Source organism: Chionomys nivalis, chromosome 3 (assembly GCF_950005125.1).
Source record: "Chionomys nivalis chromosome 3, mChiNiv1.1, whole genome shotgun sequence".
NCBI lineage: Eukaryota > Metazoa > Chordata > Mammalia > Rodentia > Cricetidae > Chionomys > Chionomys nivalis.
This window is the reverse complement of record NC_080088.1, coordinates 46,849,351-46,875,647: the sequence shown is the minus strand read 5'-3', so window position 1 is coordinate 46,875,647 and position 26,297 is coordinate 46,849,351. Positions and strand designations below refer to the sequence as shown.

Genomic DNA, 26,297 nt, shown 5'->3' with positions numbered 1-26,297 from the left:
AACTGGAAACTGGAAATTTCAATGCAAGTTTTCACACAAGCGTTCATTGCATGGGGAAGGATTGTACATTTCAGGCAAATGAAGAGCTGAAATGTTGCCTGACACTTTTAATCTTATTAAGAGTTGTATCAAACTCTGCTTCTACTCAAAGAATTTGATAAACAGAATCCTAAGAAGCCCAGGGAACTGCCTTCAGTCTGATTGTTTGGGATGAGTCCACCATCTGCTGGGCAGAAGAAGTACTGCACCTGCCCTTCTATAGATTTGCATCCGTTTTCCATAAATGCAAGAGCCTTCCTTAAAATGCAGCTTTGTTGTTGTTGTTGTTGTTGTTGTTTTGTTTTTTTAGCAAGACAATGCTTTCAAAGTATTTATTGAGATAACTGTAAAGAACGTGTAAATTATAGGAGTGGAGCGGATAATACTGGAATAGAGGAAGTAAGGTGATTTCAATCACAGGTAGTGAAGCCATTGAAGTCCTTCCAGGAAAGCAGTGGGCAGAGCTGATGTTCGCAGTATTTGCTAATTCAGTTCCAGTCTGAGCTACAGTTCACCTGCCAGACGGTCGGAAATTTGTTTCTTCAGAAACCTCACTTTGCTTTTACTTCTTCGTGATCTAAACTGTCAAGTGGGCCTCGGTGAACGCCACTAAAAGCAACACCTGACAGCCGGCTTGCTGTTCTCATCCCTTCAGACATGGACGGGGTTCCCCAGGCTTTCAGAGCTAACCATGGACACCCAGGTGCTCTGCCACCGGATTCCTGAGCCCCACAAACCCTCTCACCTCTGGGTGCAATGAATGCTATGGTTAGCACTCATCTGGTTTAATTTAGAGAGGCACACACAGCTGAGTGTGGAGATCGGGTTGCTTCAAGCTACTCTACATTATGCAAGGCGATGGCTTCTGGGTGGCCCTGCCCTGAGTTGCCCCCTTTTACAACAGTAGAGACACAATGATGTCATGTCTTGTTCACACAGACACTACCATGTTCCACGTGAACCACGAGGAATGGACTGGTAAGCAATTTATCCTTCCAAGGAAAATGCTATCACCTACTGCACTACCTGCCAGCTTCCTGAAGTAGACAGGGAATGTGTGGGTTGACACATGGGTGTTAAAATTCTATCAGAAAAGCCAGACCCGAGAGCTTCCTGGTTATACCTCAGCTCTCACCCAGCACCCTGAAAAGGACAGCTGACACTGTGACGTCAGCGGGCTTTGACCAGTCACCTGAACCCCAAAAGTGTGACAAGGGATATTGGGACCCAGAGCAGTCTAGAGGCTTCCGCTATAGTCCATTCTAGATGGCTGTTATTGGTCTGTCTGGACCCAGTTCTGCATCTTCCATATCAACCTTCCTAAAGCTGCAACCCTTTAATACAGCTCCTCATATTGTGACCCCCACCCATAAAATTATTCTCATTGCTACTTCCTAAATGAAAATTTGCTACTGTTATAAACTGTAATGTAAATATCTTTGGAGATGGAGGTTTGCCGGAAGGGTCACGACCCAAAGGTTGAGAACCGAATCGCTGTACGAGGGTCAGAACCCAAAGTTGTTACCAGTAAGCTTACTGGACTAAATCACGTGGCTTGGCTCATCTGGGGTTGGCTTCCAACTGGCCTCTGTATCTAACCACTTGCAATGACTCTGCATGGATGTCAGGTCCCTTGCTGCCTGCCGGAGGGCCCCCCGGAGCTCTGTGGCCTCAAACTTCTTCGGAGTCAGCTGTAGGCATTGCGGTATGAGATGTGACCTGCAGTCTGAGAGCTAGTAAGTCGGGGAACCATCAAAGTCTACAAATGTCAACAGCGCGCTAGGGAGGAAGACTGAGACTATTTGGTGAATTGGAGCCCTTAAAACTGATGCACCCTGTGGCAATATGATTTTTTTCAATATTCTGACTCTGCGCAAAGGCACAGATGTGTCTGTCTACGTTGCTGGCGACTGTGCTCACAGATGTGAGGCACCGAAACTGGGAAAGACTCTCCAGTACAGCCTCTGCCAGCTGTGCTGAGGTTTATGGTATGGGTGCAGACAGTGCACCTAGGCATCCAAAGTGTCACCCCTGGGAGGACACCACATGCCAGGGAGATTATTCTGTAAGGGGTGCGGCCACGAATTCCAATCTACCCTTCATGAGACCGCAAGTACACTCTTGAGTTGAAAATGTCACACATAGTCAAAGGGGGCTGCTAGCGTTCGTCCCTCAGAGATGACAATCTATTTCATGCCTTCCTCATCTGGTTGCAAGCTGGTAATGGATCAAGTGCACCCCTACAGAGGGCACAGGGCACAGGAAAGCGCGGGGCGATGGAACTCAGCTGGAGTCGCAGAGCGCCAGGAGAAAAACTCCCTTGACTTATTTTGGAAAATGTGAGCCTCGGAATTGAGGAGTCTGCGGAAACAGTGGGTGACTCAAAGCCACCTCTGCCAACCCAAAGCCAGCTGTTTTGTCTGTGTTCCCTCAACCCCAAGCCCTCCAACAACTGCTGGATGAAGTTGACAGTAACAACGTTCGTATTTGCATTTCTTACTCTAAGTTATTACTGGCAAGATGGTTCGCCTTGTTTCTCTTAGGTCCCTTCACAGACTATTTAACACAAACAGTTTATTTTCAAAAGATCCAAGGACAAAGCAAAGGAAGTCTCTAACTGATTGCTGAATAATAGTTTTTCTTACCGACGGCTAGTCAAAATACCAGAAAAACAGATGTTGCTGAGGACACAGTATGTAACAGCTGCTTTCTTAAATTACAAGATCCAACCTTCTTCACGCTCAAGTTAGGCTGGAAGCATCCAACCTGTCTTAGCACAACTATAATTACACGTCATACATCAGTTATTTCTAAGGCGGAGAGATACTGTTAATTCACATGGCAGGGGGCTTTTCTACACTCTCGCTATGGTTGACTCCATAGCGGGAGGATGGGTAATGGGAAGTAGGCCTGGTGAGTTCCACCAGGACTCCTGGGTGGGAGATGAGGAGATCGTGCAGTTAAGCATCCATGGACCTCATTTCCTTCTCTTGTGTGGATGTGATGGGCGGGAGAATGAGCCCTCCTTTCTTCCGCAAAAGGGCAATCTCCTCCTTTAAGGCCAAGATCTTATCTGCCTGGGTTTGGACCAGCTCGGTGATCTTCTGTCTTGCCACTGTGTCTGCTTTCCGAGGGCCCTGGAAGGCATTTCCCTGTTTGGGGGGAAAATACCAGTCTTACAGCCCATTTAAACAGTGACCGCCTCTTCAGAGGACTTTTATTTCTCTACTGAAATCTTACTCTTAAAATGTGTGCCTTTGGATAACTTTTAAAATTCAACCCTGCTTCGGACGTACTTTGAGCTATTTTCTCAGTCCTTCCCTCACCAGCACTGAGGCAAGACACAAAGAAAGATTAAAGGAACCGAGATGGGAGAGGAGCCCGTCCCACTTGAGTCTACTGGAAGCCTCTCACCAGCTGAAAGCTGAGAATTCTAGCACAATTGAAATCTGTGTGAAGGCTGCCTGCCGAGAGGCAGCCTTCTTTTGATAGATACTGCAAATAAAAATGTTAAAATAGCAGTGAACTATGCATAAAGTGGAAGCCTATATGACCTTAGGGCAGGGTCTTTCTTCTTCCTTAGCTGAAAATCTGTGATTTCTCTGTAATATTACAAATAAGACTATATAAACTTCGCTTACAATGAAAACAGATCAGCCCCTCTGTGCAACCCTTGTGGCCTATGGTTTTCTCCGCCTGGAATCGCAGCATATTTTGAACAAAATCCCAGCTGACGTAGCTGCTGTTCTTCAGGGGACCGAAATTTGAAAACACCTGGTTTAAATTATTTCCAGGATGCTTAAAGAAAATAGAAAGCAGGGAAGGCTACGAAAGACAACTGATGTTTTCGCAGACACTATAGTAGGTGTGGGGTTACCAGAGGACAAGACTCAGCTCGGTAAACATTAAATAGGCGCTACCCATCATACACTCTGTAGAAAACTAGCGAGCATTTCATAGGGTGACATGTACCATTCTACAATCCAAGATTCCTGTCAAGTCAAATAAACATACTGAAAATGGATCCTGACACCAACCAATTTCAGGGAGCACATTGGTATCGTTGTTTATGTTTACATACCCTTACCTCTCCAAGATCAAGGCGAAGCCTATCACAAGTTCTCAGCTGAGCTCATAGCACACCAGAGGCACTTGGGAAAGCTAGTCCCCTCTCCCCCGCCCCGGGAAGCCACTCTAACAGGGCCAGTACTGAGTCGGCCTCCGGGGGTAGATGGCCTGGAAATGGTCTAAGCTCCAGGTCTGTTTAAATGCCAGCGCTGTGCAGGACTCTGGGTTCTGCAAACTTTCCCCTTGGAAAGGAACACACCTGCTGGTTCTGGAGCGTGTTCAGTCTGGAATCCAGTTTCTTCTTCTCGATGCACAGGTCGTTCATCTGGTGCAGCTTTCGGGTGTGCTCTTTCGTCTTCATCATCAGTTCCCACCGCAACTGAGCAATCTTTTCCTGTCAGGGAAGGAAGGCGGAGCACGGACGACGTGAACAGGAGAGGAAATAAAGACAAGTGAGGCTCCAGCTCACTCAAATCCACCAGTAGGGACATAGCTCTCCGGTAGAGTGTCTGCCAAACACGTATCAGGCCTTGGGTTCAATGCCCAAGACTGGGAAAAAATTAAATGTAAAACCAATCAGGCAAAGGGAACACGATGTGTACATGAAAATATATCTGGAGCCAGAAACAACTGCGTTGAGTCTGGTTTGACTGTAAAGACAACTGTAAAGCACTTGCTGCCGTGCCTAAGGACTTGAATCCCATCACCAAGACCCACTGGGTGGGAAGACAGAACTGACTCCTACAAGTCCCACAGATGCGCTATGATGCCGTGGAATGCCCATCCAGATGACTATATAAGTGCAATCTGTTAACTGTGCTGGGGATTGAACCCAGGACCTTGCCTGGGCTAAGCAAGCTCTGTCCTCATTGAGTAACAACTCCAGTCGCCCAATGTGTTTTCTAAGTCCAAATTGGAATAGCAGGCCAATGCTCTTAAGTAGAGGAACAGGATTCTCAGAAAACAGTGGTGCCATGTTCAAAGCTGTGAGAGTACACACAATTTAAGGCATCACACGTTGTATATGCAACCGAGACTCTAAAGCCCAGGTCTGGTGCTGTCTCTTCAGAGAGACAAGACTCTAGTAAAGAGTGAGAAAGGGGCTGGACAGTGGTGGCTCCTTTAATCCCAGCACTCAGGAGGCAGAGGCAAGCAGATCTGTTAGTTTGAGGCCAGCATGGTCTACAGAGTGAGTTTCAAGATTGCCAGGGCTATCAGAAGGAAGGAGGGAAGGAAAAAAGGAAGGAAGGAAGGAAGGAAGGAAGGAAGGAAGGAAGGAAGGAAGGAAGGAAGGAAGGAAGGAAAAAGGGAAGGAAGGAGAGAGAGAGAGGGAGGGGGAGGGGGGAAAGAGGGGAGGGGGAAGGGAGGGGAGAGAGAGAGAGAGAGAGAGAGAGAGAGAGAGAGAGAGAGACAGAGACAGAGACAGAGACAGAGAAAGTGAGGTAGGCCCTTGGGTGCTGCCCAGACAGTTTGCAGGAGCCACTTAAGCCTCACCAGGATTTTATAACTCCGGAAATACAGCCAGGCCCTTCCCTCTCACCTCCCACATCCTTAGCTCCTTCGCATTGGCTAGCTCCTTTCGCAGTTTTTTGATCTTCAGTTCTTCGAGTGTTGTGTTCACAGAAAGCGTCTGCAGGGCTTCCAGATCGATCACTCGGCCAAACTTGCTGATCATCAGATCGCGGACCGTCTCTTCCATCTCTGAAAGACCATCACTGTCTCAGTCTCCACAGCAGCTCCAACCGTTAGTAAAGGGACAGAGCAGTGACGAGAAAATACCAAGGAACGGCTTTGGCAAGACCATGAAGACTTTTTGTTACCAAGAGCTCCCCCCCCCCCCCCCCCGCCCCTCCGTGGATGTTTGCTTGCTTACTTAAAATGCCGGTTCACTGACAGCCTTCCTCATTTTCAAAACCCGGTGTAAAATGGCCCCATTTTCCCAGAGCGGCTTGTGTGCTCTGACCTCTGTCCCTCAACTACTGATGGGTTCCAACTAGATTGTTAAGTGGTCCGATGGTTCTAATTGATGTCTACAGAATCTAATATTAAGAACGGAGCAGGCACTTTGTAGAACTTTCCATCTGACGCCAAGCAAACTTTACAGTAAGTCCTTGTGGTCCTTCTCAGGGCACACCTGGTCTGCTCTGCCCCATCCTCTAGTTCCCACACCTCTTCTCCGCTGCTCCACTCCACATCTAATCTTGGAAAATAATAGTAAAAGGAGTCTTTTCCAAAGGCCATATAATATACAACAGTTTCACAGGGCTCCAAAGTAACCTACTAGCTAGGAATACATACAGATGTGTGTACTGCTTTTCATATTTTTTTTTTAAAGACATGGAACACTAAACACACAATCGGCAATAATGGTTCTCTCTGGGTAAGGGAAAACAACAGAATGCGCCCCTCACAGGCAGGCAACATTAAGTTGGGAGGTACGTTTATTGGATTCATTTTGTTTTGGAACTTGACGACTTCCACAGAGCTTCTATATACCAAACATTAGAAAGTATAAAAAAGTATTTTAAAAAGATGATTATCACCAGGTGTTTAATTCCAGCACTCAGAAGGCAGTGAGTTCTAGGCCAGCCTGTTCTAGAGTTCCAGGACAGCTAGGGCTGTTACATAAAGAAACCGTGTCTTGAAAGACCAAAAAAAAAAAAAAGCAAAGATTATCTTCTCTTCTGTTTTCCTATTATTCATGTTACATTGCACACCACCTTAATTCTAGGGAGATTACAAACACAATGTGAGTAACATTAATAATAGAGGAGACTAAAAAAAGTTTTAAAACCCTGACAAAATATATACATTTATCATGTACAACATGCTATTGTAAAACGTGACTTGTGAAAGGGTCAAACTGAAGTAATTGATACATTACTTCACACGATCATCTTCTACCCCACTCTGCTGTGTGTGGGGGGGGGCACTTAAAACCTATTCTCTTTTTATGATTTATTTTTATTTTATGTGCATTGGTGTTTTGCCTACATATATGTCTGTGTGAGGGTGTTGGATCTTCTGGAATGGGAGTTACATAGAGTTGTGAACTGTCATGTGGGTGCTGGGAATTGAACCCAGATCCTCTGGAAGAGCTTTAACCTCTGAGCCATCTCTCCAGCCCCTAAAATCTATTCTCTTAGCAATTTTAAGGAATGCAATCCATTGTTGCTAACTAGTCACCACACGGTTTGTAAAAGAACACCTCTGTATCTATTTAGCATTTCCCTGAAATTTTGTAGCACTGATCCACCCACAACTCCCCCATCTCCATCCCAACCAACAGGCCTCTACTACTTATCAAATCCTCTACCCATGTCACCCAACAGGCCTCTCCAGCCATCAAACTCCCTATTCATCCCAACCAACAGGCCTCTATCAACCATCAAATCCCCTACCCGTCTCACCCAACAAACCTCTATCAACCACCAAACCCCCATCCCATGCCATCCAACAGGCCTCTACCAACCACCAAACTTCTAGTCTCTGCTTCTGGATTTTATTTATGTTTTATGAGGTAGGGCCAGGCTACCATCAAATTTGGGGCAGTTTTCTGAAAACTGAGGTGACAGGTGTGTGCTACCACTCCTGATGAGTTCAACATTCTTTATAAGACACTTATTAGTAAAATCATATGCCATTTTATTTTTCAGGGCCTGGTTTGTTTTGCTTAGCACAGTGCCCTCCAGATTCATCTCTACTGCTGTAAAGTGACAGTGTCTCGGTCTTCTTTAAGACTACTGATATTTTTGATATGATTAGTAGCACATTTTCTTTGCCCACTCCTCTGCCAAGGGAACTCTTGGGTTCATTTTGTATCTTGACTCTTGCAAACAGTTCTGCACTGAGCACAGGTGTGCAGATAACTCACTGACATACTGACTTCATTTCTCTTGAATATATCCTATAGAGGGATTGCTGGATCAAAACTTACTTTCTTTTTGGGTTTTTTGTTTGTTTGTTTGTTTGTTTGTCTTTTCAAAATAGGATCTCACTATGTAGCCCTGGCTGTCCTGGAACTCACTATGTAGACCAGACTGGCTTTCTATTCACAGAGATGTGTCTACCTCCTGTGTACTAATCCTGGGATTATTATTCCCAGGCAAAACTTACCTTTAGGAAAAGGATTTCTTTAAAAGGCACATACAAAGTACACATCATAAATAGATAAATTTACCATACTAAGATTTAAAATACCCCTTTTTTCACTTTACTATAAAGTAAAAAAAAAAAAAAGTTGACCCGATGAGAATACATAATGAACTAAAATCTTTAGAATTCCCTAAAATCAATTTTCATTTAAAGGCAAATGAAAAGTGAGCAAAGGATACAGCGGATCTCACAGAAAGGAACATAAGAATGGCAAAAGAGTGTGTGAAGATGTTCAGTCTCAAAAAGAAGTGTGACTTAAAACCACAATGGAGTATGTTTGGACACCCACCGGACTGTGGGAAAAAATTAAAACCTGAAATAAACAAATAAAGATCCAAACAGCTTTTACATGCTGCTTTGGGAAGGAGACCTGAGCTCTGTCACTCTGGGGAGCAGTTTTGGTGACATTTCAGAGAAAAGCAGGCAAATGCTCTTCGACCCTGGAGACCTTTTGTGCACGCATGCATAAGGAATTATGTATAAAAAGACTTACAGGGATAATGAAAAGCTCCATATACCTAAGTGCTCATCAAGAGGTGACTTGAAGAGGTGAATACGTTACCATCCACACAATGGGATATTGCACTATTAGCTAAAGAGAAAATTTACCTAAAGCAATATGAATAATAAACATGATCTCCAAAAGTCCACCAGGGACTCTGAGTGAAGCATGCTGAAGAGTTTTCCATACAGTGTAAGAACACATTGGCATGCGTGCATCTGTACCCAGTGGTCAACCTTGGAGGAGCAGTACACAGTACCAGAAAGAGGAAGGGCTTTCCTGTGTCCGAAGCACAGTTTCAGGTCCAGCAGAGACGAACCACGTTATTCTATATTTCTTATACACAAAGAGAAAGAGACTGCATGCCAGCATTTTTTCCCTTTCAAATAGGAAGTGAAGGGTGTTTTGTTTCCTCTCAGTGATGTCGGGTCTGCGGTTACTGTTTTCCAAGCTGGGAACCAGCCACCTGTTAGTTCCCTTTTGTCCCAGAAAGTGTAATAGCGGTCCACCGGTTGAGCTACTCACTATGGATGGTTTTGGCCATCTCTCTCTTCTCCCGGATCAGCATCTTCCGCCTCTCCCTGCATTCTCTGTTAAGTTTTTGCTGCTGGGCGTTTTCCTCCTGGAGCTGAATGATTCGCTCTTGCAGCCGCCCCAGGGAGTGGTTAGAAAAGACCAAGGTTCCAGAAAGGTCGGTAGGCACCTCCCCAAAGACCACATACTCTATCTACAGATACAAAACAAAGCCAGGAGAAATCAGAACCAAAGCAGACAAAGGTCAGACGGAAGGAAGGCAAGGCTGTAGGAATCCTTTCTTCTTCCGTCCCTTGCTTAAAACCCCTTATGCTGAGGCTTCTCTCTTTCTCAACCCTAGTGGCAGTGACCAACCGGGCAAACAGAAAGTTGACATCAGAGAATAAGCCACATTGGATCTCTCTGGGAACAGCAAAGTTGCCAGAACAAGTCTTGCCTGATATCTTCTTCTTAACAACGGAGCACACATTTCAAGGATGATAAAACAAACTGTCACAGATAGCTCAACCGGTTAGAGTCAGGTCACAGGAAATACAAATAAAATGACTTTTGAAGTATTTCTTGCCCCTTAAGAATGGCCTCTTCTCTTAAAATGACAAGAGTCTACAGCAAGCCTTTCTCTTCTCATGATGCGAATCCCCACAGTTTAGTGTAAGTTGTGATTCAAGTAGAGAGCGGAAATGAACGGAGATGGAAAAAAATTAGAAAAAGATTATTTCTGCCTTGTCCTAACCTCCCTTATGAATGACATTAAGATGAGCTTCCTTCCGCTCACTGGTTCACAGCTGACTAAAGATGGATGGAAAGTCACCTGTGTGCAAGACTCAGCATCCCAAGCTCCAGCCATCTCATTCTCACATCGGTTTCTCCAGACCTGAAAAGGCTGGACCGCCAAGTGACTACGAGCCAGGGAAGCATGCGTGCCTTGGTGTTTTTCTTTAGTTAGCAGCCTGACTGGGTAAGAAGGGTTGGGGATGTCATTCTGCAGGCAGAATCCTCCCACCAAGGGACACGGCACATCGTTGGTGAGCCATGAACACTGCTTCTTCCCGAGGGATGCTGGGCAGACTCGTTGGGGGGGGGGGGTCACCTGGTGGAGCTTGAGGGGAATGACCACCAGCAGTTCGTTCAGTCTCTGCTGCTTCTCTCGCTGATAGGCCTCCAGGGCCTCCTCGGCAGCATTCAGATTGGTCGCCACAACTTTTACCTGAACAAAGCCACGCGAGAGAGAGTGACATGATTCAGTGACAGTGTACACATATATCCATCCAAGGTGGTAAACAAAGGCACAGTGGGCACAGGATGTGCTTCAGGGGACCATGACTCAGGGCCTGAATCTAAGCTGCAGCCAAGAAATGCGTAATATTTTCTTCCTGCCAGGTTAGAATGCATATTCCCTCTTGAGTCATCCCGGAGTCCAAGAATTGTAAAAGCTTTATAAACAAGATTTTTAAAAAAAAAAATCTCCCTCTCTTTCTTCTATTTTCTGTATGAAAATATTTTATCTTTGTCAGAATGGTAGAAGACTTTGCTGTTGTTATTGTTGTTACAGTGACCCAAAGAAATTTAATAAATAAGTGGTTTTTGTTTTGTTTTTTTGGTTTTTTGAGACAGGGTTTCTCTGTGTAATAGCCCTGGCTGTCCTGGAACTCACTCCATAGACCAGGCTGGCCTCAAACTCAAAGAGATTTGCCTGCCTCTGCCTCCCAAGTGCTAGGATTAAAGGCTTGTGCCACCACCACCTGGCATAAAAGAAGTATTTCCAAACATGAAGCTACAGCATTGCCAAAGCACAATCGTCATCTCCTGACACCCAACAGTGTTCCTGAACATTTTCATCTACCAAAAAAAAAACAAAAACAAAAAACATATGTGAATCAAGTTGAGTGACATTTTTCCAAACAAGAGTACCTAAGACTGAAAGTCAAAAGAAAAAGGAGAAGATAATAAAGTTCCAGAAGCTTTAGCTTCCTCCAACAGACAATGCATCAGCCCCAGAAGACTGAGTGAGAGAGGAAACACCAGAGTATCTATTGCTACTCACCTTCATCTCATTTCTAAGAATGCTTCATGATCAATATATGAAACCAATATTTCCTGAGTGTTATTCATAAATCCACAGACATTTATTATGTCTTATGTGCTATGCTATCTATTGCTCATAGAGTTATATCATCAAAAAAGTTGGGACAGATGAATCACATAAAGAAAAAGCAATTATCCAAAAGGTAATGACCCTGCCACACTACAGACCTGTGACACAGAGAAAGCTGTAGAGAACGTTTGAAATGCTTCTTCTCTTAAAAGTCCTAGCAATGCCATGCCTATGACAGAGGAGGGTGGGTAGCACGTTAGAAGACAAACAAGTAGGTAGACCCCATACCTTTTTGGAGAACGTATCATACTCTTTTTTCAGGTTGTCAACAATTTTCTTTTCTTCCACTAAGGCTTCCTCAATGTCTAGCCTTTTCTCTCGAAGTTGGAGGGCCAGTTCAAAAAGATTCGGATCACAGTCTGAATAGAGAGTTAAAATAAGAAGGAAGCCAGCTCTGTTTGAAGGGGGATGTGGTGGTACTAGGAACACGGAACTAGGAACATTGAAGATTCAGAATCACTATTCACAGACCCACACTAGACCCTGCAAGGGAGAAATTGTTTTCCTTCTTTTAAAAACAAAAAAACAAAGTGTGTGTGTGTGCTCGCGCGGTGCACGTGCGTGCATGCGTGTGTGTGTGTGTGTGTGTGTGTGTGTGTGTGTGTGTGTGTGTGGTGTATGTGGCGGTCAAAGAACAACCTCAGAGTCATTGTTGTGTAACAGTTTCCTCCAAGATAGAAACATTCCACTCTTCAGGGAAGCTCCTTAAGCAGCAAGATAAACAACTCAAAACAGCTTCAGGAAGTCCCTGAAACTGACCAGATTCACTAGGCCCCTCCTTGCCAGAGTAAAGAAGCTTTGCTGCAGAGAAGAATCTCAGACAAGCCAAGCTGCAAAGAAGACTGAGACCAGACCAGCTGCCTGGAAGAAGCAGAAAGCAGCTGAGCTACCTGGAAGAGGTTTAGACTAACTAGGTTACTTGGAAGGAACACTTTCCACTCTGTTGTTCTGCCTGCAGACGGTGCAGTGTGCTCCAAGTTCCCAACTTTCATGAGCTGTCACCCATAGTGGGTGACACCCATATTCCTGTAACTCCAATAAAACTCACTGGACTTCTGTGGCATTCATACTTTTCTCTGCCCTGGGTTCCCTATCTGGATGAGTAGACATGAGTTGCATTTCCTCAGGGAATCTTTAGTCACACAATAATGCCTTCAACCTGTGTGAGACAGGGTCTCTTGTTTCCCAGTAAGTTCACTAGGCTAACTGGCCTTGATTTTCTGGGGTTCTGATGTTTCTGCTAAGCCTCTCCAACTTTATATGGGTTCTGGGGATTCACACACAAGTCCTCATGCTTCTTTGGCCATCATTTTGTGCTCTGAGGCCTCTCTGAAGCCCCAATTGTCCTGATTTTATAGGCCAAAAAAAACCTTCATTCTAAGGGAAGTGCTATAGTGTAATCTGCATGCAATGCAACATGCTCCCCGGGCAGGCTTTTATTTGAGTTGTGTTATACTAATGTACATTTCTACACGGAAGGATAGATGACCCTGTGTGCAGGTACTCGAGCTGACTTGAGGATGGCAAACATGGCTTTGGCAGCCTTGCCCTTCTCCCCCATTCCCTCTGCCTTAGTAAAAAGCATTAGATTACATTCCTAAAGGGAGCAGCTAAGGTCCATTCCCTTATTTGGCCACTTCCTCCCCCTGACGCTCTTTGGCTCAGTTAAAATTAAACTCATCCTAACCGGGTTTCCCCTTTTAGTTTTAAAAGCCTCCATTTGCTTATGGGCCACGTCTGTCTCCTCTCTATCTAGAGACAATTCTTTGTCCCATTCTGAGACAAATGCCCCTGTCCCCTCTCCCTTATTCCCTTCTTCTCCCTTATACTCTATCTCTTTCTCTGTCTATTATTCCCTGCCCTTTGTCCCTCTGGGGCAAATCAATCTCCTTTGTGCTGAGAATTGGTTTTGGGGGTCCCGAGTCAATACTAGGCGTTTTGGTGCTCCCGAGTTGACACCGTTCCCTTGCAATGTGGAATTAGAATACTGAAACAGAGCTGTGTGTAGATAGCACGTGCCTACAATCCTAGCAATAGGGAGCTGGGGTAGAAAGGGCTGTAAATTCAGGCCAGGCTAAGCTACATCGGAAGGCTTGGTCTCAAATCCTAACAGCTGGGAATGTAACACAGAGGTAGAACACTAGCCTAGCACGAGTAAGAACTTGAGAAGTGACCCCTCAACCCACAAAACAGAGTAGCCAAGCAGGATTTACAAGCCCTAGTTTCAAGCCAGCTCAGCAGTTAGACTGGCTGTGTGGTGTGCAAGCCCTTTAATCCCACTACAATGTAACAAAGTGAATTACAAAATTCTTATTCTGCTCATAAATATTGGAATTGTTAAATAAGACTCTTGTCAGCTGGGCAGTGGTGGCGCACGCCTTTAATCCCAGCACTTGGGAGGCAGAGGCAGGTGGATCCCTGTGAGTTTGAGGCCAGCCTGGTCTATGCTGCAAGTTTGAAAACAGACAAAGCAACAAAGAGAAACTCAAAAAAAAAAAAAAAATACAAAGAAAGAAAAAATCTTGTCTTTGAAATTAAAACAAGATATAAGCTTTATTTGAAATGAAACTTCTAAATTTTGAGTAAAACTTCATTTTTAATGTCTGGAAAATCAAATTACAAACAAAATGAAATAGATTTTTTTTTCCACTGAACTATTGACTTATGAAGACTGTAAGCATATTGATCTGATGCTCTGGGGTAGTGTCACTAGTAAAAACTTATCACCAGTTTCCTGGAAACTGGAATGGACTGTCCTTACAGAGTCAAAATAGAAAATTTGAGAGTTTGTCAAAAAGGAAATACTGGTGTGTGTGTGTGTATGTGTGTGTGTGTGTGTGTGTGTGTGTGTGTGTAAAGTACAAATCTGGCTTTTATCTATACAATTCATTTGCTACATAATTCATATCTCTGAATTGTTTACCATATTAATTTGTTCCTAATAAAAACCCTGTCTAAAGGCTTGGATAATAATCCTCCCAGAGAGCCCTCCCAAAGGGTTGTAGGCTAGACTTCAAACATTTTAACCCACTCTTTTCTTTAATTTCATTACCAGAGAAATAGACTAGAAATAGGAAAGGACCACCTCTGCATCGATAGCCCCTGTTCCCACTCTACAACGAACGCGTGGCTCTGCCTAACTTACTGTTTGGGCAGATGGAGTCGTCAAAAACATCATCCTCAGATCCAGATGCATCTTCATCGCTCTCCAAGCTGGACTCCTCTTCGCTGGATTCCTCACTCTCTTCATCTTCATCTAAGGAGAGAAGAGGACCTTGTCAGCAGGGCAGCTGCTGCAGCAGGGTTTCCCAACAGTCAGTCACTAGGGAGCAGACAGTGCAAAGAGTTAAAATCATTAAAGACGCAGACCACGCATTCTGTCCTCAGCTTGCTGAATCCAGTCACAGCAGGAATGCTGTTTGAGGACCCTCACCCTTACCAGCAGACAAAATCCTCAGATCTCCCCTTCTCCCTATCGCTTGTCACGTTGGTCTGCCTTCAGAGAAGATTCTGTTAGATTTTAGCAAAGAATTACTCTACTTGTCAGTAATTTTCTATCCACTGGCCACTCTCCTGCTCCTCTGCTATAGGTTATCATTTGTTCTTGCATTCAGAGTTGAATTCTATATTTTTTCCTACCTCAAAATACCATTTCAGCAGCCACCTGGACAATTTGCATTGTAGTGATGGAGCTGCGGGCCTGCTTTTCGTCCCCTACGGCTCCTGCACCTAGCTTAGCCCCGGAAATAATAACACGGAAACTGTATTCTTTTAAACACTGCCTGGCCTATTAGTTCTAGCCTCTTATCAGCTAATTCTCACATCTTGATTAACCCATTTCTAATAATCTGTGTAGAACCAGGCTTACCGGGAAAGATTCAGCATGTCTGACCTGGCGACTGGCTCCATCGTGTCTGGCTCACTTCCCTTCTTCCCAGCATTCTGTTCTGTCTACTCCACCCACCTATGTTCTGACCTATCAGGCCAAGCAGTTTTCTTTATTAATCAACCAATGAAACAACAGATAGATAAAGACCCTTCTACATCATTGCATGGTTGCTCTTTAGCAAGGGTCATGCATAACTTTCCATTTTCATGTTGTGTATAGCATCTTGATAAATTGTTCAAATCTGAATAGTAAACATATCATCCCCAAGATAAATGAGTATAGACTTAACATGTCCCATTTTGCTCTTAAGACACCTTGGGAGTATCTATGAGCTACACGCCACCAATTTGCAATTGTGGTCTTATGGAACTTCAAATTAGACATAACATGGACCTCATACTTTTAAGATTTACTTATTTATTTATTCATTCATTTTTTTTCCTTGTTTGCTTGCTTTTTTTTTTTCCCAAGACAAGGTTTCTCTGTGTAGCCCTGGCTGTTCTGGAACTCACTATGTAGACCAAGCTGGCCTTGAACTCAGAGAGATCCACCTGCCTTTTGCTTCCTGAGTGCTGAGATTAAAGGCATGCACCACCACAGCCCAGTTTATTCATTTCTTTTTATCCAGGACTACATGCCAGGCAAACACTATACCGATAAACTTTAATTCTAGCCCTTTTTAAATTTAAATTTTATTATAATGAATTTTTTGAGGGCAGGGAATTGCTAAATTTCCTAGGCTGGCCTTAAACCCACGTAGCCCAAGAGGACCAAACTTGTACCTATTCTAACCTTCTGGGTAGCCAATGTTACAATCCTATATCTCTATTTCAGGATCTTGTACATTTCTGAAACCTAAAATCTCTCTGAAAATGACTTTAAGTAACCTCTACCTCCATATGAAGTGAATCAGAAACATTTTAATGCCAGCTACAATGTGACTTCCTACGTCACCGTCCTACTGTGGCGTCTTCCCTGCCATTATGGACTGTGTCCCCAAGATAAACTCTTTACTCAAGTCATTTTTTGTCAGATAGTGTGTCACAGTAATGAGAGAATAACTAATGCCAGAGGCAGTGTCAGCAGCATCCGTGGAAACCCTCGTTACCTGTAGGGGTCCTGCTCCCTCTGTACAAGTGTAATGAGGCCGCCCCACATGCTCTGAAGCTTACATGTACAATGGGACTCTATCTCACTCCAATAGAATGGCACATGTATACATAATATAATATATTATATATATAATTAGTGATGATGTAGAGACAAAGGGATGCAAATACACTGTTCACAGGAATGTCACTCTGGGGGTGAGGGACTGCATGAACCTTCCTCAATAACTACAAGCAAAACTGTCATGTGCCCCAGTATCCCACTCCTGGGTGTATATACAAAGGAAATGAGGCCAGCATACAAAAATGCCTGTGGACTCATGTTTATTGTTCACTATTTATCATTGCCAAGATACAGAATCGGCCTGTCAACAGACAAACAGATAAAGCAAAGAGGGTATTTATATACAATGGAGTGTTATTACTCAGCCAAAAAGAATGGGCTCTTGTCATTTGCACAGAAAAAAAAAATGGGTGTAGCCAGAGGACATTTGCACAAAATAAGCCAGGCACAGAAAAACAAGTGTCACGTGCTTTCTGTCATACATGAGAACTGTGAAAGAAGAGAAAACGGTGCTGTGATTAGGACTATGGAGAACTGGGAAGGGACTGTGGGGGGAAGGAAGATGGCAGACAAGGGGTAGGAGGACCAGTGAAGAGTCTGTGTGTTTCTTTGGAAATAGTACAGTGAATCACATCCATTTGTACAATTACCGTGTGTTAATAACTACACTAAAATGTTATATTACCACGCCCTGCAGTTACTAAATGATAACAAGGAGACAGCGAACAGCTTTATACTTATGAATTTTGTTAGAAAAGTAGGCCGATTCCTTAAGAAAACTGTACTCACTATGCAAACTCGTCTAACATAAAACAGGAGATTGAATATCACTGAGCTATTAAGAAATTTTACTTCATGAAATTCATAACGCTCCCACTGCTGCCAAGTCTTCTGTTGCAAACAGCTTCGCAGGCCAATTCTACTGAAGACTGAAAGCAGAAAAGTCTTTCCTCCGGACTTTCCTCCAGAAAGTCAAAGATGAGGACAGACTTCCCAGTTCACAGCACTGACGAGAACGGGAGATAGAGAGGCGCTGGGCGGGTTAGGGTTAGAGAACTCTGTTCCAGTTCCTTGAGCAGAAGCTGGGAGTGTCTGGGATTCTCTCCCAGCCCCAGGCCTGTGACATCGGAAAACATTCTGGATCCTGGTCTGGTTTCTGTTTATCTCTGTTCCCCTAATTGAGGCCCCTGCCTGGAGGCCCTGTCTGAGGATATGACTGACATTCCAGTCCAGACACTAATCAGTTTTGGTGAACACTTGTAGAATTGGACCTCTGGATTTTCTTGGTGAAAATGGGTTGTATCTATTCCCTGTGTTAGTTAAGACATTAGGGATGACCTCAGAGGCACCAAGCTGTGTCGATATCTCATGAAGGAGCGAAATCAAAGAACTTCCTCTTGAAGGAGTTCGACCAAGAGTGAGCCCACATTTGAATTCTCCACTTCTCTCCCTGTGTCTTTTTTCTTTCTATAGTCTGTGTTTTTTAGCTCGTCTGTAGTCTCTCTGTTGCCTGGTGTGTGTGCGTGCATGTGTGTGTGTGTTTTGTGTGTGTGTGTGTGTGAGAGAGAGAGAGAGAGAGAGAGAGAGAGAGAGAGAGAATATCTGGGTCTAAAAAAGAGCTTTACTATATTTATTAAACAGCACAGAAAATAGGTATGGGAAAGAGATTAGGAAATCTTTACAGAAAATTTAGCAGTTTTTACAAGGGAAGAAATCCCAGCTAACTCAGACACACAAACAGACTTCAAACAGACACCATCAAACTGTATCTACACGCTGCTCCCAACATTCATGTCAGATACTTGAGGCTTCCAACTTGTTCGCAGCTTTCAGTAAATGATTGCTACTATACACATGTACATACATGCACTACTCTGGGGCAGGTGCATGACAGGGCATAAAGTTAATTAAAGGTGTTCATCTGACGTAAAAGCTGGTTGCATGAGAAATGCAAGGATCTGAGTAAGAGTGGTTTAATGTTTTCTTAAGGGTAAGTAAAATAGACTGGTACGCAGTAGGATAGCAGGTTAAGTGTACAGTCTTTTTTAATGCAAATGATCTTTTAAAATTGTTTTTATTGCGCTATACAGTCTTAAATGATCCCAAGGGATTATGAACTTTTCTGTCAGGTATGCTGAAACTTCACTTTTTGGAGGTAAAAAGACAGTTTCACAATAATGTATCACTACACTCCACAATTTCAGTCCCTCTCCTCAATGATTTTAGGGTCTCCACTCTTGAGAGGGAAAGTTACAGTAATCTTGGACACCACTGAGCATGAACATAAAGACCATGTTGTGGTCCATTAACAGAAAGTTTTTTCTTCCTAGTCAAAACAACGGAGCACTTCTAACCCCAATCAGAGATATGACATTCTGATCTGCTCCAAACATTAGAAAATTATATTTTATGGGGTCTGTCAATCACTGGCCAAAAAACCATCCACCCTGGAAAGCTGATTTACCTGTGGCCATGCTAAGGAGATAGAGGAATGATTATCCCTTTAATGAGGTAATATACCTTTCTCCCCACACCCCATTACCTAGCACTGTGGCCTCCCTGCTTAACCTTTTTCCTTTTTGTCTTCTCTTTTTCTCTCAGATACTCCCACTCACCTAAGCATCTTGCAATAAGTCCTAACAAGCATCCAATTAAGGGACACATTGCTAGTTTCCTCAGCAGCAGCCTGCCTCTACCCACAAAGCAGTCAAATCATGTCATCAGGTGTAACGTAAAGACTCCAGGTGTCTTTCCACATGCTATGGGACATGTGCACCTTTTAAAATCACCTGCCAGGCTTCAGGCAAGATTTATTTATCAAAATACAAACAATATACCACTATGCTCATGGCAAAAGACTGGATGCTTTCTCTGTAATGTTGGAAACAAAACAGAGACCTCAGCCTGCCAGTCCATTTAGGTGTAATTCTAAATTCTAGATATTTGAACCATGTAAAGGGGGAAAAATAGGAAAATCTGGACACAGACCAGAAATAGAATGGCTCATGTTTGCAGATGAAATTATTTCTACCCAGAAAGTTTCCAAGAATCTATTCAAACCTCCTAGAACTACTAAGTCCATGGAACATGATGCGAACATGTATCAATAATGCCGCTGAGCGGTGGTCCATGCCTTTAATCCCAGCACTCAGGAGGCAGAGGTAGGTGGATCTGTGAGTTCAAGGCCAGCCTGGTCTACAGAGCGGGTTCCAGAACAGCCAGAGCTGAGAAACCCTGTCTTGAAGGAACTAAAAAAATAAATAAATAAAACAAAAACAAACAATCCAAACAACAAAAACCATTCATACGCCTGTATGTTAGCAATAAGCATGAAAACACCGAGAGCAAAAGTACCACTTACTTATGATCATCCCAAACAGGGAACTATACAGGTATAACTCTAACAAAACAGGAGCACGAGCTGTGTGTTGAGACGCAGTATGCTGATTACTAGGCAAACATGCAAGGTCCGCCCAGAGACACGCAGAGCTAAATTAATAAATAGATTTAACATACCTGTGGTAAAAATCCCAACAAGATTTCTTTGTAGATATAAAGAATGCTATTCTAAAATATGGAAATATTAAAGACCTAAAGACAGCTAAGGTCATTTTGAAAAATAAGACTAGCGTAGGAGGAACTGGTCTACGTGATCTCAGGACTTAGTATGCAGTTACAATAACAAAAGGCGTAGGTCACCGTAAGAAAATAGAAAACCCAGAGACACATGCACATATAGGTCCAGACAACTGTGACACACAATTCAAAAGGTCACAAACAATTCAAAGGAACGAGACAAGCTTCTCAACAAATGCACAGATGCAAATGTCACCGATGAGGGGAAAATTGTGAAGGATGTATCAGGCAATGGACTAGGCTCTACAACAAGGGAACACTCAAAAACTCAGGGCCCGTCAAACACATAGAAGAGATGAGGACAGGTATTTCATCAAAGATAGCAAACTATCCTGTATTAATCCATATCAAACACACCACACACATGTGCGCATGCTCACACACACACAAAACCACTCCCGCTCCAGGTGTTCAAACACACCATAACAGCTTGTAGCCCCTGCTCTTTGATTCGTCCAGCACATCTACATCGCCTGGGAGGTAGTTGGGGGAAATGGCACTAAGCCAGAAAACCCGGGTACTTCTCTTTTTAGTGTTAGTGAAAATAAATGAACTAGAGTGTGAGGAGGAACACAAACCAGCATCGCCTTCAACTTCCTTTTTCTTTGCCCGCTTAATTTTCTTCTTCAGGACTTTCATAAGGAAGTTTGCAAATTTATTATTTTCTCCAAGGGCTGACTGGAACCCGGCGTAGAGGGCCTTTTCCTGCTCCTGGAGCTTGGTGATTTCATTCTTTTTCTCTTCCATCTCTTTCAGAGTTTCATTGATTTTCCACTAAGGGAAGGAAGAAAAGAGCATAAGATAACATAAGATATTAACATTTCTAACATGCTGGCTTTGGAGGGTAATGCACTTTCCAATGCAAAACTGGAGTCTACAGATATTTTTAAGCTTAATAGAAATTTAAATTTCTAATGTTTTTAGAACTGCTTGATTAAATTTACATTCTTTAGAAACATCATTGAAGTTCAGTATCTTTGGAATGTTCACGTAAAAAATCCAAAGTAAATTAAAATTTTTTGTTGTTTGTTTTGGGTTGTTTCGTTTTCTGAGTCAGGGTTTCTCTGTGTAACAGCCCTAGCTGTCCTGGGGCTTGGTCCTTAGACCAGGCTGGCCTCAACTCACAGAAGTCCACTTGCCTCTGCCTCCCAAGTGCTGAAATCAAAGGTGTGTGCCACCACTACCTGGCCAAATAGGAATTTTTACTGCCACTCAGATAAGATGGTGCCTACAGAGAAAACATAGACGAAGATATGAAGCGATGTGTCTAACATGGGGCAGGGCCAGCATTCACAGCTGGATTCCTGAAGGACCATCCCAGAGGACTGACCAGCATCTCCGACCCAACCCTTTAAAGATTGTCTACCAATGGGACCAGTATCTATGACCAGACATGAGCCTCAAGTAAAGACTGAATTTGAAACCCGACCTGGGACTAAAACCAGCATTGAAGACCCTACCACATACAGGGCTCTGATGGCATCTGCAAGTCCTAGAAGGACTGCCAAGAAAGCAGAAGCTGTAGCCAGCAATTAGACCCTATGCCCCCATTCATCTCTCTCCTTCACATTCATTCCCCCTGTATTCAGCGCCAAGTGTCAATTTAACATTCTCTCCCCTCCTTTCTTCCTCTTTTGTTCTTTTTTCCATTACGCCCTACCCCTTCTTCTCAAAGAACACAGGTTAGCCTGGTTGAGAGGGTTTCAATTCTAGAAACTTGGAACTGTCGGGTTATCTGACATCACATTTTGACCTCTCTCTTTTCATCCCCAACTCCTTGTCCCTGTTATGTCCCCAGTCTCTTTACTATTCTGTTTGTACCTTGCTCAGTTAGGGTTGAAGATTGCTGTGCCTGTTCCTCTATCCATTCTTTTTTCTTCACCCATATCTCATGACTTTTCTTTCTGTCATCCTTATCCCCTTCTCGTGTTCCTTCATATTTATAATCTTCCATAGATTTAATAATCTCTGAAATCTATAGACACTAAAAGTACCCCAACTTTCCCCTCTGAGCTGTTTTACCCAGTGGATTTTTTTTTCCTTTTAAAGTAGATAACAATGAGTACCCCTATCTTTATTTCCAAAAAGCTATTGACAAATTCATGCAATCCAAAACAAAGTTCTAATGAAATTCTTCACAGAAGTAGAAAATAAACCTTAAAATTCACAGCAAGTACAAAATATCCTGACAGCCATAGCAATCCTAAACACAAATAATTCTGCTGGAGGAATCACCATGCCATATTTCAATTTATACCATAGAGTCATAGTTAAAACAAACAAAAAACCTTGAAACAGTAACAACACAGCATGGTACTGGCACAAAATCAGATATGTGTGTGCATGCATTCGTGTGTGTGGTGTTGTGAACCTGGTCAAAAGCTGGTGAGATCATGGACCCTAAGAGGTACCTATTACTATTGTTTCACTAAATGGACATATTGTCTAGTTGACTTCTAAATATCTGTGTTTATATTCATAGATTGGTGCTGTTCGCAACCTTGGGCAAAGAGAAACTTGTTTTTGCAGTGATAGGCAGGTAATGCAGAGATTCATAATTAATCAAAAGACTAAGAATGAGTGACTGCTGAGCGCCTAAATGGGACATGTATATCATTCCTGCCCCAAGGCTCAGGGAATACTGCAGAAGAAAGGTTAAAGGAATACAAGAGGCAGAGGATCAGAAGAGTACTGTGAAATGTTGTCTTTGGGGCATGGCATGGCTGTTACACTCATGAACACACAGGAGCCGTGGCTACTTGCATATGACTTGGGCAAAACTCAAAGCAGTCAACGCTCTAGAACGGATGAGGAAGAGCTCATAATGTCCCACTTCCAGGAAAAAAGTATTTAAAATGAGTGGATGCTGGAGGGGGGGTGGGGTGTCATTTCTTTGGGTATGCCCATGGGTAAGTTATCCATTCTCCGGTGAATTGCCCTCACCATGCACATGTGGGCAGCACTAACTTGATTTACTGGGTTATATTTAGAAAAGAAGAGGAGGAGGAGGAGAGGAAGAGGAAGAAGAAAGGAAGAACAAGAACAACAAGAAGACAGCAACAAGGAGGAGGAATAAGATTAGCTGGGAGGATGTGAAGGCTGGAAGGAGGGAGCCAGAGGGTGGAATTGGTCAGGATACACTGTATGCAAGTGTGAAATTCTCAATGAATAAGTAGAAATGGTCTTTAAAATAATAAAGCTGTATCATTTGCAGAAAAATGGTTGCAACTGGAGATGAATATATTAAGCAAATTAAGCAAGCATAAGAAAGACAAATGCGTTTTCTCTCATACGTGATTCCTATATTTTGTGTACGTTTGTATGTGTGTGGGGGTACATGTATTCACACATGTGCAGAAACTAGAGATGGATGTTGTGTCTTCCTTAATTATTATCTTGTCATATTTTATTGTTTATAACCATCTCTCTCTCACACACACACGTGTGTGTGTGTGTGTGTACATTTATCACAGTGTATGTACGGTCAGAAAACAACTCCAGCATATGGGTTAAAGGACTGAACTCAGGTAGGTCATCAGGCTGGTTGGCAAGTGTGCTTACCCGCCAAGCTATCTTGCTAGCCTTCTCTATCTTTTTTTTTTTTGGAGACAGCATGTCTCACTGAACCTGAAGCTAGCAATTTGGCTAGACTGGCTGACTAATAAGATCCAGAGACCCTCCTTTCTCTACGTCCCCGGATTTGGATTAAAGGCATGGGAGCTGCTGTACCCAGGTTTTTACATAGGTTCTGGGGTATCAAATTTATGTGCCCAGGTCTGTGTGGTAAGGACTTCAGTAATCCTCCCTAACTGAAGGGGAGCAGCCAGCTAGGGTTCAGCCTGCTCTTACTTGCATGTCCTGCTCTTCTTTGTCTAAGGAATTGACACGCTCTTGAAGAATATTTTCCTGTTTTTCAAAATTCTTGAGGAGAAGCATTTCTTGAAATAGCGTGACATGGTGCAGGTCAGATAGTTTCATCTTCGTGTCCAGTTTCAGTTTCCGGTGTCTCAGAAGGTGGAGTTCTGCATCAAAAGTGACCATCAGCTCTTTGATCTGAGATAGAGGAGAGATGTGAGGATATAAAAGTTAAAGGGTAAATATCCAACAGTTCTAATGTGTCTACAATATTTTTCATTATACAACTATTGTGCTCGTTATAAATTCACTTCTACGTGGCACTAAATCTGTATAGCTCACTAGTGGAAATTGTATAACTACAGTCCTCTGAGCCACTTCATCAACACTGACTAAGCCATCGGTAACACCCTTTATGTCTGTATCCTCTCTATCTACCCCACCTTCTCACAGTAGCTATAAATAAACATCACTCTTTGTAACTCTTGAAAAAAATTCAAAAATATAAAATGGAAGATCAGTGCCTAACCCAATCGCCATCAGAGGGGTGTGATCCAGAATCTAATGGGAACAGATAGAGAGACCCACAGCCTAACACGAGGCAGAGCCAGCAGAACCCCTCAGAAGAGAGGGAAGAAGGACAGTAGGAGCCGGAAGGTTGAGAACACTATGAGAACACAGCCCACAGGATCAACTAGGCAGGGCTCATAGGAGCTCACAGAAACTCACAGGTCATGACAAACGTGGACCGCGGATGGGTGTGAGCTAGGTCTTCTGCATACATCCTATGATTGTGTAGCTTGTGTTCTTGTGGGACTCCTAACGATGGGGACGGGGTTGCCTCTGACGCTTTGGGCCGTGCTTGGGATCCTTTTCCCCCTACTGGGTTACCACATGTAGCCATGATTCGGGGGTTTGTGCCCAGACTTGGTGTAGTTTTTAGGCCATGTTCGCCGAACATCCTTGGGAGGCCTGCTCTTTTTTATCTATTTAATTTTTTTTTAAAGGAAACAGAGGAGGAGTTGATCTTGGAGAGGGAGAGGTAGGGGTGCTGGGAGAAGTGGAGGGAGGGGAAACTGCAGTCAGGATGGTAATGTATGAGAGAAGAATAAAAGTTTAAAAAAACATAATGGAAAATGCTGTTACATAGGTAAATACAATCATGGAGTCGCAAAGAGCTGTTCAGTTATCATGTTCTCCAAGTGAAGAAATGAAGATAAAGGTGATTTCCCTGCAAGCAAGCCTACCTTATTACAGAGGTAAGCTAGAAATCTAAGTCCCAGATCCTGATCTGAGCCTTACTCTACTCTGGCCAAGGTCCTCATGTGTGCTCTGTTAGGGTGCAGCTCTCCATACGCAACTCAGAGTTAGTGATGCCCCTGAGGGAACTCACACAGTGGGAAGGGGAAAACCACCGAGTGTTATTTGTTGGGTTGTACATTACAGGACATCTTGACTGTCAAAAACTTAATGTACATAAAGTCCCCTGATAGAAGATAATGGGCAGGAAGAGGCCTGTGGATCTGTGGGAGTAAAGTTGCTAGGAAATTTTAGAATGTTAAAATACAGAAACTAACCCAAAGAAAAGAAATAAATCAAGCTCTTAAGTAAGTGTGGCTGTAAAATACACATTTGGACTTTCCTTTATGCTTATTAAATAAATCTGAATTCTTCCTAATTTCTCTGGAGGCAGGAGGACATTTTCTTTAAAAAAAAAATTACTGAAACTGGACCACATAGGTCTCCGAGTCTGTAAGGGTTAATCTATTCTGTTACTCTCACAACTGATACTGTGCAAGTTTTATGATAATGGAGTGTTTTTCTTGAGCATTGCTGTGTTCCCACTACGCAGCTGCTGTGTCTCTGCAAGTGGTATGGCCAACAAACATTTGTTCAGTTGTTAAAATCAATAAATTCGTGTGATTATAGCAAAGCTCGTGAACGAGCATGTACTATATGTCTGGCGTGCCTTGTGTCTAGGCATCCCGAGCAGAACAGAAGAGGAGAGGTGGCGCTTGTCTGAAGAACTACTTCATCTGCGTTGTAAGACAAACAACACGCGTGAAGCGTCAGGAAAGACAAGGGCAAGCGATAAAGCGCTGACTGCAGGTGCGACGGAGTTCACAAACGCGGCCGGGGAGTGTGCGGAAGATGATGGCAAGGGTGTGGACTAATCCGCGCTTTGCGTGTCGGCCCAGTTTGGATGTCAGTCACTGCAATTACACGGAACGGTAAAGAAAAAGGCTCTGCTGTGAGACGGTGGCAGGAGAGCCTGGGAGACAGGGATGGAT

General features: G+C 43.4%; 1 protein-coding gene across 1 annotated transcript in view; it reads right to left on the bottom strand.

Moving 5' to 3' along the window:
• Window positions 1-2,706: 2,706 nt before the first annotated feature.
• Window positions 2,707-26,297, bottom strand: part of Cfap44 (cilia and flagella associated protein 44) — an 80,476-nt gene continuing 56,885 nt past the window's right edge. The window contains exons 27-35 of the mRNA XM_057764606.1: window positions 24,001-24,204; window positions 20,730-20,925; window positions 14,599-14,709; window positions 11,682-11,812; window positions 10,389-10,505; window positions 9,290-9,491; window positions 5,648-5,808; window positions 4,367-4,501; window positions 2,707-3,191 (exon numbers count right to left, since the gene is read on the bottom strand). Of these exons, the coding sequence (XP_057620589.1) occupies window positions 3,000-3,191; window positions 4,367-4,501; window positions 5,648-5,808; window positions 9,290-9,491; window positions 10,389-10,505; window positions 11,682-11,812; window positions 14,599-14,709; window positions 20,730-20,925; window positions 24,001-24,204 (1,449 nt within the window). The 3' untranslated portion in view covers window positions 2,707-2,999. The remainder of the gene's footprint in view (window positions 3,192-4,366; window positions 4,502-5,647; window positions 5,809-9,289; window positions 9,492-10,388; window positions 10,506-11,681; window positions 11,813-14,598; window positions 14,710-20,729; window positions 20,926-24,000; window positions 24,205-26,297) is intronic.